Raw genomic sequence first — 13,356 nt, 5'->3', positions numbered from 1 at the left:
TGAGTCCTGTGTGCACTAATAGGGGAAGAGGTTATATGGAATTTCTTCTCCCCCACATTCCTTGTGGAGCAGCAAGTGAAGATTCCAAACCTACTGGCCAGAGTACTAGATGAGGGTCTGTGTATGACCCTGGTTGGTGCACTATGGCCCAAATAGAAAATTATCTGCCAGTTTGGACCATGGTCAAACCACCAGAGCATATGCTTCATTGGCTATTAAGTGCCAAGGGAAGGTACAAAAGAAAGATATGCTCCAGTGCACACTCCTCCCCCAAGTCATCCTTCCCAGCACTAGCACAAAGGCTGAAAACACACCGCATAATGGATTCTCCTCTACTTCCCATCCATAGAACCTTGCAAGCATATAATAGAAAAGGCAGGATTTTGCCTATGGCAAGAATTTATATTTTTATGCTGCTTTTCTTCCCTATTTGAAGAATATTAATTTGAAGCCACCTGGAAGTTAAGGGGATTGCATGAAGTTTGAATGACAGAATTTGCATCTCACTGAGCTGCTGTTGCCACCTGATGGAAAACCTCTGTGAAGCATTCTAGTTAGGGACGATTCCAAGTATAGAACCATTTGTTTTTGGTTTTTTTTCAGTTTTTGTGTGAAATAACCCTTGTATCCTGAAGTCGTCGTCATCTGCTCGTCACCCTGATCATTTCTACAATTAATTGTGATGTCAGATTTGGAGTACAACGGCTTCAAGTGAAGACTTGGGGCTTTTCTACACTGCCCTGCAGTTCACACTACCGGGGTGTGAATGGTAGTTTGTCCTAAAGTGCTGTGCTGTGATTCCTTTATCTGGACAGTGTGGGAGCAAACCAGAAGGTTCCTAGTTGACATCCTGTTTGATGACTATGTTAAAATGAACTAGGAACCTTAGTTCACGCCCTCAGCATCTACACAGGGGGAGTTAAAGCATAGCATTTTGGTGTAAACTGCAATTCAGTTTGGGCTTTAGGGCTGTGTGGCAGTGTAGACATAGCCTAAGATGTAGCAGCAGATGAATTTTTGCCCCAAACCATTGAGGAGGGAAATGAGGGAGGAACCTGCTGATGTCTGTCAGAGCCAGAGGATCTCCCTACTACTGGACCACGTGGCTGGCTGAGCATATAAACTGGCATTGTATATAATCTATCACAAAAGAAATCAAATTCAGATGCAGGTGATGTCTTATCTTTTTCTAAATTATTTATTCTGCATTTGTACAATGCTTAGCCCAATGTGATCCAGATCCATAACTGGGGCTCCTAGGTGCTGTCGCAATACAAACAACAACATACCATTCCTCTTTCAGTGAAATTCTTCAATGCTATTCCTAGCAAAAAACAAAACAAAAAAAACCCTTTGCATTCTGCATACAACAGATACAATAAGAAAACCAATCAAAAAGACTAAGCTGGCTTTTCTGTGTAATGCCCAGATATTAGCATAATTAAAATTGTTCGAGAGGGAGTTACTTGGCAGAGGTGTTGCAATATCAGTTTTTTCACTATATTAGGAGGTAATTCTTATTGATTAGCAGCCTGTTTTCATCATCACCACTTGATCTTGTCAAAGCCACCATTTTTGTCATCAGATGTCTAAAACTGGAGGTAACCTGCTTTTTTCCCTTTTGAATGCAATGTGGCAAGCTAAAAAGCTGTAAATAAATTGTAAAGGCAACAGGGCATTTCTGTCAATTACATGCATTTCATGCCTTTTTTTCCCCCTGTATCAACACTTTAACAAAACATGAATGATTGCTTCTTTTCCTTACAGGTAGATCTTGCCAATTTGTACATCAAGACTGGAGCCAAGAGCATGCCCACTGTGTTTTTGCTGACAGATGCCCATGTTGCAGATGAACGCTTTCTTGTGCTGATTAATGACTTGTTGGCATCAGGTGATTAGAACACCACATTTCTTGAAAGATCTTCCCCAATGACAAATGATCTGTGGTTTCAGTGAACTTTAGAGAGAGATTATTTGTCTTTGAGATGTTTACAGGGAGAATCCTTTAGAAGATGCCATTTAAACCCAGCTAACTTGAGTATTATACCTAGTTTCCTTAAGGAATCAGTGCCCCCTTGAGAAGGCTAATAACAAGGTCATCTAATTCATAGATTGTAGACTTTGTGCACCTGATTCTCTTCTTTGCGTATGCCATTTTACACTGGTGTAATTCCATTGATTTAACTGCATTTATTCTGATTATACCAGTAAGAGAGAGGAGAATTGGGCTCTGTTAATATTTTAGGGTATAGATTCTGAATTTGGAGATCACAAACAGGACAAGGGCAATGTGACAAGGTTGGGACTCACCACCACGGCACCTCCTGCTGGTGACTCCGGGAATTAGCTCAGTCCAGTGGAGCGCCCCTTCCTGGTGGTGTCCCGTCCATCATCTCACCCTTGGTTGGCATGTCTGGACCTGCGTTGCTTCCCGCTTGGCGGTGTCCTCTTCTGGACCACTGCCCTTTGGCAGTGCCCCTTAGTCCATCGTCACTCCCTTCCCGGGGGGGGGGGGAGTGTGAAGCAGCTGTGTCTCTACACCTCAGCCAATGTGGGCCAACTGCACCCCCAAAGTCACACCCATCTTGGCAGGGGGTTGGTGCAGCTTTACACGGCTGCTCCCATTGGCCGGCTGTAAGGCAAGGGGGAAGTGGGGGGGACCCAGGCCCGCCCACTACTCTGGGTCCCAACCTAGGGACCCTCCAGTGGCAGCCATCCTGCCCTTCTTCTCTTCCTCTGTCTGTCCATGTCCCTGGGCCGCTTCCCCTTCAGCCCCTCGTACCAACTAGGCCCTTCCCCTCAAGGCCTGCAGCCTGGCAGACACCAGGCTGGGGTTCCCTTCTGCTCCCCCAGGCCTGCCCAGCACTGCGCTGTCCCTGGTGCTAGTCTCCCAGCTCTGGAGACAGACCTTCCCCTCTCAAAGGCCTGGGACAGACTGACTCTCATCTCCCTGAGCAGCCATTTTATAGGGCTGAGCCTGGCCCTGATTGGCTACCTCCAATCTGGGCCCTGATTGGCTCCCAATAAGTCCTTCTCCTATTGGCTGTCCATCTGTGCAGGCCCACTGGCCTGCTGCAGCCCTAACTTCTTAGGGAGTGGCTGGCAGGTTATGACCAGCATCTCATTCCTTATAGCTAGAGGGGAGTCCTGAAACTCTTTTCACTTTTAACATGGGGTCACTGTTTGGAAAAAATTGAGAAGTACTGTTTTAGAGGACAGCATGAATGTACTTCATGGTTCATAGAAGTAAAACACAGATTTTTTTTCACTTGAAAGAAAATTCTCTCTCTGGATAAAAATGTGTGAGTAGCACTAGCTGTTGTTGTTGTTTATTCCCATAGCACATAGGAGCCCCAATCATGGACCCATATCCCATTGTGCTAGGCTCTGTACAGACAGGACAAAAAGATGGTCCCTGCTGCTAGACCATATAAAACATAGTTTAATTAATAGTTTGGATTCTTGTTTTTTGGGACTTTTATGATTTCTTCCCTTCCCCCTCCCCCCTCATGCTGTTATGTAGGAGAAGTTCCAGATCTATTCAGCAATGACGATATGGATGACATTATTACAGGAATTAGGAATGAAGTCCGAAGCCTGGGTCTGATTGACACCAGAGAAAATTGTTGGAGATTCTTTTTGGACAGAATGCGACTACAACTAAAAGTAAGGAAAATCACATGTGAAAGAAACTTTGTGAAACCAGCAGCTGGTGATGGAAAATTGGATTATTTGAATATACTATAGTGTGTGTTTAGAATCCAGGACGCTACACGTAAAGATGTACATTTCCACATGGGTAATGCCTTTGACAGTGAGCTTACATCTATATAGTGGCTTTCATGCAGAAAGATCTCAAAGTAATGTACAAATGGGTTACAAACTATGGACCTAAATCTGTCTTGAAGTTATTGGGAGTTTTACCTGAGTAAGGATTGCTGGACTAGGGTGTAACATTATATGCGAGTGTATTTAGATACAGGCCTTATCAACACTTGGACTCTAACCACTGGTTAGCTACACCGGTGTAAATCATGTCTGCATAAGCATTTGCACTAGTGATTTAAAATTTCACTTTAGAGTCCCCTTCACTCTCTATCATAATGCAGTTGTTTTTATAAGTAAAATGTTGGAGCTGTTTAACAGAGCAGTGCTACAAAGCAGTTTAGGGCAGGATGTGAAGAAGAATGCCATATCCTATTGACACCTATTGTCGGGGAAATGTTATCTAGGCAGAACGTAGTTATCCATGTTGGACACTGGAAAATGGAAGCCAACCACTCTTCTCTTGTGAAAAGTGTCATGGGGGTCTTTAAAGGCTTTAAGATCACACACACCTCAATTTTACATCTCCTCTATACAGATAAAAAGAATATCCTGTATATAACCATAAAAAAAAAAAAGCTTTGAAATGGATAAAAATCCTTGTGCTGCTGGGGTTAAGCTGATCTCTAACGAATTTTCACCTCTCTTCACATCCACTTACTCTCCGCTACTTTTTTATGTCTTCTGCAGTCCTCTTCTGTTGCCATCACTTCTGTCCTCCACTGTTGATTTCTTCTTTAAGCCAGGACTGTGGTGAACATTGGATACTGGACTCTAGAGGCATAGGGAGGGTTTGGTATGAATTGCATTCTCTGCTGCTTTTGATCATCAGAGTTGAAGTGCATCAGAGCTGAATGGGGAAAGTAGCTGCCCACTTTATATCTAGCTCTAGTTAGTGTTGTTAGTCTCTCAGTCTCATGAACATCAAATTCATAGGCAATTTTTTTTAAGAAGGGAGGAAAAAAGCTGTGAATTCTTGTATATCTCCTCCTCAATCTTTTTCTTCTCCTTTCCCTCCCTTTCCCTTCTCTTCCCTTTGTATCCCTCTGATTGCTCCTATGATTTCATTATTTTTAAAAGGCCTTTTTAAAAACCTGCTTTCAAAATGCCTCTTACCTTGCCACCGTTTTGCAGGTCTCCCACTGTGCAAATTACCATTTCTGGAGACAACAACAGGGGGTATCTATTCACTTCGCAAAGACTGCGAAGTAGAGATGTTGTTGTTCCGTAGGAGACATAAAATTCATGAGTTAACACGCTGGCAGATATCTGTATGTACTTATGGTTATAGCTGGGTGACCCTCCTCCTCCCTACCTCCTTTTCTGAGATTTTCAGTGTAAACACAGACTAATAAGATATAAAAAGGAATACATTAAGTATTTCAATCAATTCCTGAACCTCAAGCTTAATGAAGGTAAAAACATCTCTTTACTATTCAGCATTTTACTAAAATCAACACTATAGATTAAGCCCGTTTCCTTTGTGATCACTGCTCATCTTGTACCCTAGTTAGGTCTGGGAGGCGTATCTGGACTTCAGATTAAATCTGGGCAATTTTTTTTTGACAAAACACGAAAATGTGCGTTTTCTGGGCTCTGAAACTATTAGTTGTATTTGCCTAATTTTGTTGAATTGTTTTGACTGGAAAAATATTTGAAATAGTCTAAACATTTTGTTCCCACTTTGATTCAAAATGGCATTTCATTTTTAAATACGGCCAGTTAACAAAAGAAAAACTACTCAAAAATGGCTAAAATGAATTTAAAAAACCTGAAAAAATTGTTTTGGGATGACTCAAAATGTTCTGGTTGATTCAAAACAATTTTTTCTAGTTTTCAATTAATCAAAAAAGTTTCTAAAAAATTGGTTCAGTTCAAATTGAACAGGATTTTTTCCCTGTATTTTTCAGTTTGGTCCCAGAACTGAAAATTCATCATTTGTTCAGCTCTACTCCAAATTCAAGGAGTCAAAGCACACAGTGTACCTATTTGAACCACAGCATTAGAAGTGCAAAAGGCAGTCATTTGGGGCATAGACAAAGAAGGTTTTATAGAAGGATAGAAAGAAAAAAAGAAACATGTATGAAAGCTGTGGAAAGGCTGACACAGCGCATTGAAAATATTTGCTTAAAAATCAAACATGTAAGGTAAAAGTAAAAAAGCAAAATGCCAGGATAAGAATGACAAAATTGTTCTATTTGGAGCTTCAAAACAACTCTGCTATTAAAGTGTGGGGCTGACATCAGTTTTGCTTATGTTGGTATAAATCCTAACAACTTTTGCTAAGGTTACTGTTGTTTCAACCAGTTCCCCTCCTCTCCTCCATGACTGTTCATTCCTCACTTTTCCCACATCCTGTCTCCTTAGTTATCTTCATCATTTGCTGTAGAAATTAGCTCTGAAATGCTTTTGAATTCTGGGGCCCTTGCCTACTGGTCCCCAAAATAAGCACTGGTGGCAGTTCGTTGGCGACATCAGAGCAAAGGCAAGAGCACATTACTAGAATGTAAATTTTAAAATCTCAAAAAGTTCTGTGTGTGAGGACTGGAAAGCAGGTGGGATGTGTAGATAATTCACTAAATCCACAATTTATATGCTAAGAGGAAGTTAAAAGAAAGCATACAAAAATACAGTACCTTGTATATACTCGTGAGTTATTTGGAAAAACCAAGTAAGCTTATGTAGAAAAGCATCTGCACCCCAAAAGTGCAATATTAATAATAATTCCACAGGTTTAATTAAATAGGTCATCAAAAGTAATTAATTATTATACCATAAAAGTAATTGTGCCTAACATTTAAAAAGGAAAAAAACTACTGATTGGGATGGAAGACTGAGAAACTGTTACATTCTGAGTTGCTCCTTGCTTAGCAGTGTGTGCAAGACTTTGGATTTTGATTGTCCTTGCATCAAAGGCACTCAGAAAGCTGGGTATGAAATCTGCATGAATGTGAGGAACAGAGGCTTGGCCTACACTACAGCATTAGGTTGATATAAGGCAGCTTATATCGACCTAATTATGTCAGTGTACACACTACAGACTTGCTCCTGCTAGGCTGCCCCGAGGCTCCCGGCTCCCCGCCTGGAGCAGAGCTGCACCTGCCTGGCTCCCCAGTCTCAGCCAGGCTGTTGCCCGGACTCCTGGCTCCCCATTCCCTGCTGGGAGCCCAGCTGCATTGAAGCTCCCTGCTTCCCACTGGGAACACGCAGCCACTCAACAGGGAGCCCGAGAGTCCCAGCAGCCTGACATGGAGCAGGGAGCCGAAAGCTGCCCTGGTGGCTGATATGCTGCCTGCGGAGAGCAAGCTGCTGCTCCTCTGGGCTCCCAGCAGGGAGCGAAAAGCCGGGAGACTTGGTGCAGCCAAAGTCTCAGCGGGGAATGGGGAGCCTGGAGCCCTGTGGCAGCCTGGTGGGAAGACAGGAGATGGGGGGCTCTCAGCCCCCCACATTTCCCCTCTTCAGTAGGTGGAAGTTCTCCTGGTGAGGATGCACACGACCGACAGAAGAAGGGCAGAGTGGACATGAACCACTGCAGTAATTACTGCAGTAGCTGTAAGTTGACCTAACATAAGTTGACTTACATTTTTAGTGTAGACATACCCTTAGTTAGGTGGGAAAGAAGTAACAGCTTCATGAAACTGCAAGATAGAAAGGGAACATGTGCAAAGGTGTAATAAATGCAACTTGGTGTTACAGTTGAATCGAGTGCTTGCAGAAAAGGAGGAGGGCTGTATGGAGGAGGGGGGACCTATTTGAAGAGGAGGAGGGGCATGAAAAAGTTCAGATAATCATCCATACTTTTGAAGGAATAGGAGTACTTGTGGCACCTTAAAGACTAACAAATTTATTTTAGCATGAGCTTTCGTGAGCTGCAGCTCACTTCTTCGGATGCATAGAATGGAACACACAGACAGGAGAAGTTCTCTGTATGTATAAATATCTCCTGTCTGTGTGTTCCATTCTATGCATCCGAAGAAGTGAGCTGCAGCTCACAAAAGCTCATGCTAAAATAAATTTGTTAGTCTTTAAGGTGCCACAAGTACTCCTGTTCCTTTTGCGGATACAGACTAACATGGCTGCTACTCTGAAACCATACTTTTGAGATTCTCTAACAGAACCTCATATCCTATTTTTGTTCACTCAACTCTGGTTCAAAGCTTATTATTGCTGACACATTCTCAAGTGCTATCCAGGATAAATGTACAAGTGAGTTATGGGTAGAGGAATTTGAGGTAAATATGAGGGCGTGTGCCCTCTGTCTGTATATAAACTAGATCAACTAGGGAAAACAGAGTGACTACAGCAAATCAAATCTCCATTATAACATGAAATAGTCATTCCTCCCCCCCGTGCCACACAAAGAAATAAACACACTGAGGTCATAGCTAAAGGGAAGTGAAACATTGTGCAAAGCATGATGAAAATTGAATTGCTACATGTGAGCATAATTAATTAGGAGTAAAAAAAGGGGGGGGAGGGGTAAATGGAATAAAAAATGGTGAGGGGTGCAGTGAAAAACTGAGACCATGATCCCAAATGCATGGATTTGGGGCCTTAATTTTGTGTTTATATGTAGGATTTCCCCCAGTAATAGCTCCAGTTGCCCTCTTACTAGCTCAGCTGGTATTTTCATGTTGACAGTTGTCCGTCTTCTTTACGACATCTCCTTTTCCTCCTCTCCCATCACTTTCTTCTCCTCCCTCACTGCCAGTCTTTCACTCTCTCCTCCCTCTCCCCCCATCTACATAATGATTTCCAAAAGGACTGTTGAAATTGTGCTCTTTATGCTAATCTCTGGCCAGTAGCGTTTCCCTCTGAGAACAGTGCCAGCAGTTGTGTGAAGCTGTCAATGATCACACAGCCCTGCTTCTGGAGCCAGCACCAGCCAGAGGAAGCACCACGTTGCCCCTACACCACTAATTGTGAATTCAACAACAATTTCCTTATCCCATTGGTAAAAAGGGGTGGAAGCACAGGGGGAAATCCCCATAACCATGTACTGATTTCAAGCCCTTCAAAGCTAGAACAGACCAACAGCAAAGTGACAAAAGCCACATGGGGGGGGGTCGTGTTGCAACAGGCTCTGGAGGTGCCAGTCAGTGATGAGGGTCTCCTTGTATGAGGCCTGGCAAACAGGTATAAGAAAAAGATAGTCCTTGCCCCAAAGACTTTACAATCTGAGCATAATCTTCATTATTTGAATGGTAGATTTCCCAGGGTGGGGTGATTACTGTTGGAATTTATTCACCTGTGCCCATAAGTACAGATTGATTGCAACAAATTGTCCATATGGGTTACTCCCACATGGAAGAATTTTTAGAAAACTGTTCTGCAGTAGCTAGCCTTCAGTATTTTTTTATAGTGCAGCCACTCATCCCAACTTGTCTTTCTTTCCCCTCTTCTCCCAAGGGTCCCTCCCTGCTAAATGTTATTCCTGACCAATCCTCTCTATTTTTCATCCTTTCTTGACTTCTCTTATTTCATCCCTCTGTTTCCCCCCCACACACCCCACCTTCCTTTATCTCTCTGCTTTTCTTCCTTTTCAGCTGGCCTCACTTTGCTTCTTGACAATTTTCTGTGAATATATTATAACGGCAGTGACAGATGACTAAAGAGGCAGAATAAACCTATCATCTATCTAAAGTGCTCCGCCAGTCTCTGTCCTGGCTTCTGCAGTTATTAGGAATGATTATAATCAATGCTGGATGTTGTACAGTTTTAGTGAAAGTGCTATTTGGGTATTTTTCCACTGGCATTAATAGTATTAAGATACTTACTCAAACAGATATTGATACCACATGATTTGAAATATTCCTAAATAATAAGAGAAACAATGCATCTCATCCTAGGAGAGTAGAAATGGGCAAAAAAAGACTCCTTCCCACTTTTGACAATCTAATGCTTGACATTCAGTTAATTATCTTAAATCAAACATAACGCCCTAAAAAGATGTTAAGTACAGTAACTATCTCCTCCACCAGCTTCTCTGGAGTAGCTTTTGCAAGACACTGATATCAACAAATCAGTCTCATCATGGTATTAATTATTATTATTTATTTCATATTTTATTTATTTTAATTTTTTATCTTTAATTTATTTTTATTATTTTATTATTACTTTTTACTTAGATATTTTAGCCCTGATTTGGAAGCTGCATTCTGCTTTCCAGAAAGAATAATCATTGGAAATGCATGTACAAACTATGAGCCCTTTTCTTTTTTCAGATGCCTTTTGAGCTTGCAGGGAGATATTGAACCAGTATTAGATATTACTTTAACCTACTTAGACTATTAGATCGGCTATCTGACTCAGTGAACTCTAGCTGTCTCTGTGTTGACAAAATTTTACGGTCACATTACTGATTTTAATATACATCAGGCTAAGTAACTGCTACTAGCTTGGGGAGGAAGGAGAAAGAGGCAGGCATTGTTTGTATAACATACAATATAGTGAGTAAAACTTATTTGCATCAGGTAAAATTGTAGTTTGCCTAAGTTCATTAGCTGCTAGGCTGATTGGAATTTCAGCTGTGAACTCACTTGCAATGGCTCATTGCCATGGTTCACTACATTCCTTTCTTTAATCGCCTCAACTTGCCTTGTAATTCTTTGCTCTCTTTTCCCTCCTCATCTCTGCAGATCATTTTGTGTTTCTCTCCAGTTGGTTCCACGCTGAGAGTTAGAGCTCGGAAGTTCCCAGCCATAGTTAACTGCACAGCTATTGACTGGTTTCATGAGTGGCCGCAGGAGGCCCTGCACTCCGTCAGCAGGAGGTTCATTGAGGAGACGGAGGTGATTGAGGTACAGAGTTTCAAGCTCGTCAATCAGACGAGAAAGCAACACAGATCCCTGAAAGATCAATAATTGAATATGCTGGAAAAACAATTTCTTTTTTATTTCTTTTGCATATTCGTTGTCTTTTAAGATTATAAAGCTTACCCCAGCTACTAACTTCATTTCTATGACATGGGGTCATGGGAGGGGGAGGGAGAGGCAAACAGTGCTGAGAGTGCGTGGCTTCTCTTCCCCAAAATTTCCCTGGACGTTGGGCTTTTGGAAATCCCACAGACATGAGACTGCCCTAGACCACGGGATAGATTTAACCTTGTCAGTATAATTCGAGGTGTTCACTAGCACAGTAATAGATGGGGAGCAAACATTTGCAGTCTACAACCCAGATTGTTACCTCAGCAGAGCTACATGTTTTCCATTCACTGAAGTTCTGGACAGGTTGAAATCTTCCCAGCAGCTACACGCACAATGCAGCCAGCAGTTTAAAATCTGGGGACTGAGTTATTTCCTCCCCTTACACTGGAGTCTGAAACTTGACCCACCCCCAAAAAATCGCATGACAATATGTTTCCTTTTAGGCTTTCAGTGTGTAAAAAAAAGCCCAAACGTTGCTCCTGTGATGGGCAGTGAGGCTTTTAAACAGCCTGGCAGCATTTTTCCAATTGTGTTTTTAGTCCCATATTGTCTTGGGGCAATATGGAGAAAGAAGAAAGCTACTCATTAAAAGACTTTTAAAGGACATTGACCTCCTTCTCTCAAGGGTGTCCCTCTTTCAGCCTGATAGGGATGTGAGGGTGTATAACTGATCAGGCAGCTGGCATCATTACCGATGCTGATGGCAGAAACTGATGTGACAGCGTAGGTAACCCAGTTCCTGATATTACAGTGCTTGCTACTATATAGTTCACATTAAGCCAGAAAAGATGTTTAACCTCTTTCAACAACTCTGAAAATATTCCTCTGTGAATTTTGCATCCTAGGATTTTGGGAAGATTGTAGATACTCTCCCTTTTCTCAATGGCAGGTTCTGAGTTGTTTTTCTAAAGTAGTGTGTAAGTGAATATGGTGGCTGTGAAGGAGAGGGACTCTTAGCAGAGGCTGGTGTGCCAGCTTCTATATGCAATGGTGGCTGGATTCTAACTTTAATAGATGCTTTACTATTTTGGTATTCAATCTCCTTTGGACAGAGACTGCCATGGGTATGATACCAGCTTGTGCAGTGGTTTTGTGATGCAGACAACTATTTTCACTAATGCCAATTTGAACTCTGATCTCCAGATGTGAAAAGTTGGTGCATTAGTCCCTCACATGTATCTATTTTTAAAAGTTAGAATCTAATGTGTGTAGAAATGTAATGCAGAGAGGGTGCTAATACACGGTTTCATTTATAAGCAAGAAAGATGTAGGGAAATTGTTGGTTTTGGTTCAGTGGCAATTAGTGTGTAGCAATTCTGACTTTCAGGGGATCGTACGTCTGTTTTCCTGGGTCTGTCTAGTGATGTAAGGGATTTGTAGAAATCAGAAGCACAGGATTTCAAGAGTGCAGATGAAGAGCCTAGCATCTCAAGTTAACTATCCCCTGGCATTAAGGAGAACCCCGTAGGGAGAGTTTCCAGGCAACTGAATGCTGTGGGGATGGCAACTGAAGGTCTGGCAGTGGCAATAGGCAAGATACCTCTTAGAAAAGAGCTTGCAGAACTTGATGCCACCAGTTAGATGCAATAAGGACTGGAACTTTGGGAAAAGAAACAATAAATTTTGTGCTGGATTAATATATTTTCTGTTACTGATAAACATCTGATTTCTGTGTTATTAGACTTTAGTTATTAGTTGAAAAGCCTGAATAGGGAATAAAATTTTAATGTGAAGGAGACTGCCACATTTGCAGCATTTGTACTCCGTTCACATGGAAAAAATACAGAATCAATAAAGAATAAAGTAAAGATGGGATGGAGGGGCCTCTTTGGTGATCTTTACATCCTGGAAGCAGAGATATTTTGCATCCTTTACCTCCTGTGCCATTGACAGTGATCAGTGCCAGGCAAGTTGTGATATGAAGAGTGACCAATGACATCTACTGGCTGTGGAGAGACTTGCTTCACTTCTTATCTCAGTGTCTCACATCAGTGTTTGCTGTAGCTCACTCTACAGTGGTATACTGATGCCTCCTATAGGATTCTAAGAGTAAGAGAGAGAGACTTAGAAATCCTTACTGTTTTTGATATAAACAGCCTAACCTTGCCTTGAAAGGTACTTAAAGAGATTTTGGTGTTAGGGCACCTGAATATTTTTTGTTGTTGCTGGTTTATCAACTTACATGTTCCTGTTTAGTTTAAAGGAGAAATGAGGATAATGTGCAGAAGAGAGAGCATGTTTACGGTGCACTTTCTTTTCTCTAAAGGTTAAACACATTTATTTTGATTTGAATGAATACAAATTTGATCACTTCCTTAATAAATTTTAATCCACTCCATTAAGAACACATGTCATCGCAATTTAGGCGGTTAATATTAATGGACCCTTTGTTAAGAATAATGTTTTTACATGGTGCAAAGTACCTGCTTTGGACATCTGGAAATAATTCATTAACAGGAGGAAATATGTATGTGCATATGTGATTCTCTTCTGTACACAGGCACAAATGAGTGGATAACTGCCCCTAAGAAATATTTTTCCTGTTCAGCCTAATAATGAAATAAATGGCAATTGACCCAATAGACAAAATAATTTGACGTTTTAT

The 13,356-nt window shown here is 41.6% G+C and overlaps 1 protein-coding gene across 1 annotated transcript in view; it reads left to right on the top strand.

Moving 5' to 3' along the window:
- DNAH11 (dynein axonemal heavy chain 11) overlaps positions 1-13,356 on the top strand; it is a 305,959-nt gene that overhangs the window by 187,539 nt on the left and 105,064 nt on the right. Inside the window, exons 53-55 of the mRNA XM_045004937.1 lie at positions 1,768-1,891; positions 3,524-3,666; positions 10,464-10,625. Of these exons, the coding sequence (XP_044860872.1) occupies positions 1,768-1,891; positions 3,524-3,666; positions 10,464-10,625 (429 nt within the window). The remainder of the gene's footprint in view (positions 1-1,767; positions 1,892-3,523; positions 3,667-10,463; positions 10,626-13,356) is intronic.

Source organism: Mauremys mutica, chromosome 2, assembly GCF_020497125.1.
Source record: "Mauremys mutica isolate MM-2020 ecotype Southern chromosome 2, ASM2049712v1, whole genome shotgun sequence".
Lineage (NCBI taxonomy): Eukaryota > Metazoa > Chordata > Testudines > Geoemydidae > Mauremys > Mauremys mutica.
This window is presented reverse-complemented; position numbering and strand designations above follow the sequence as displayed.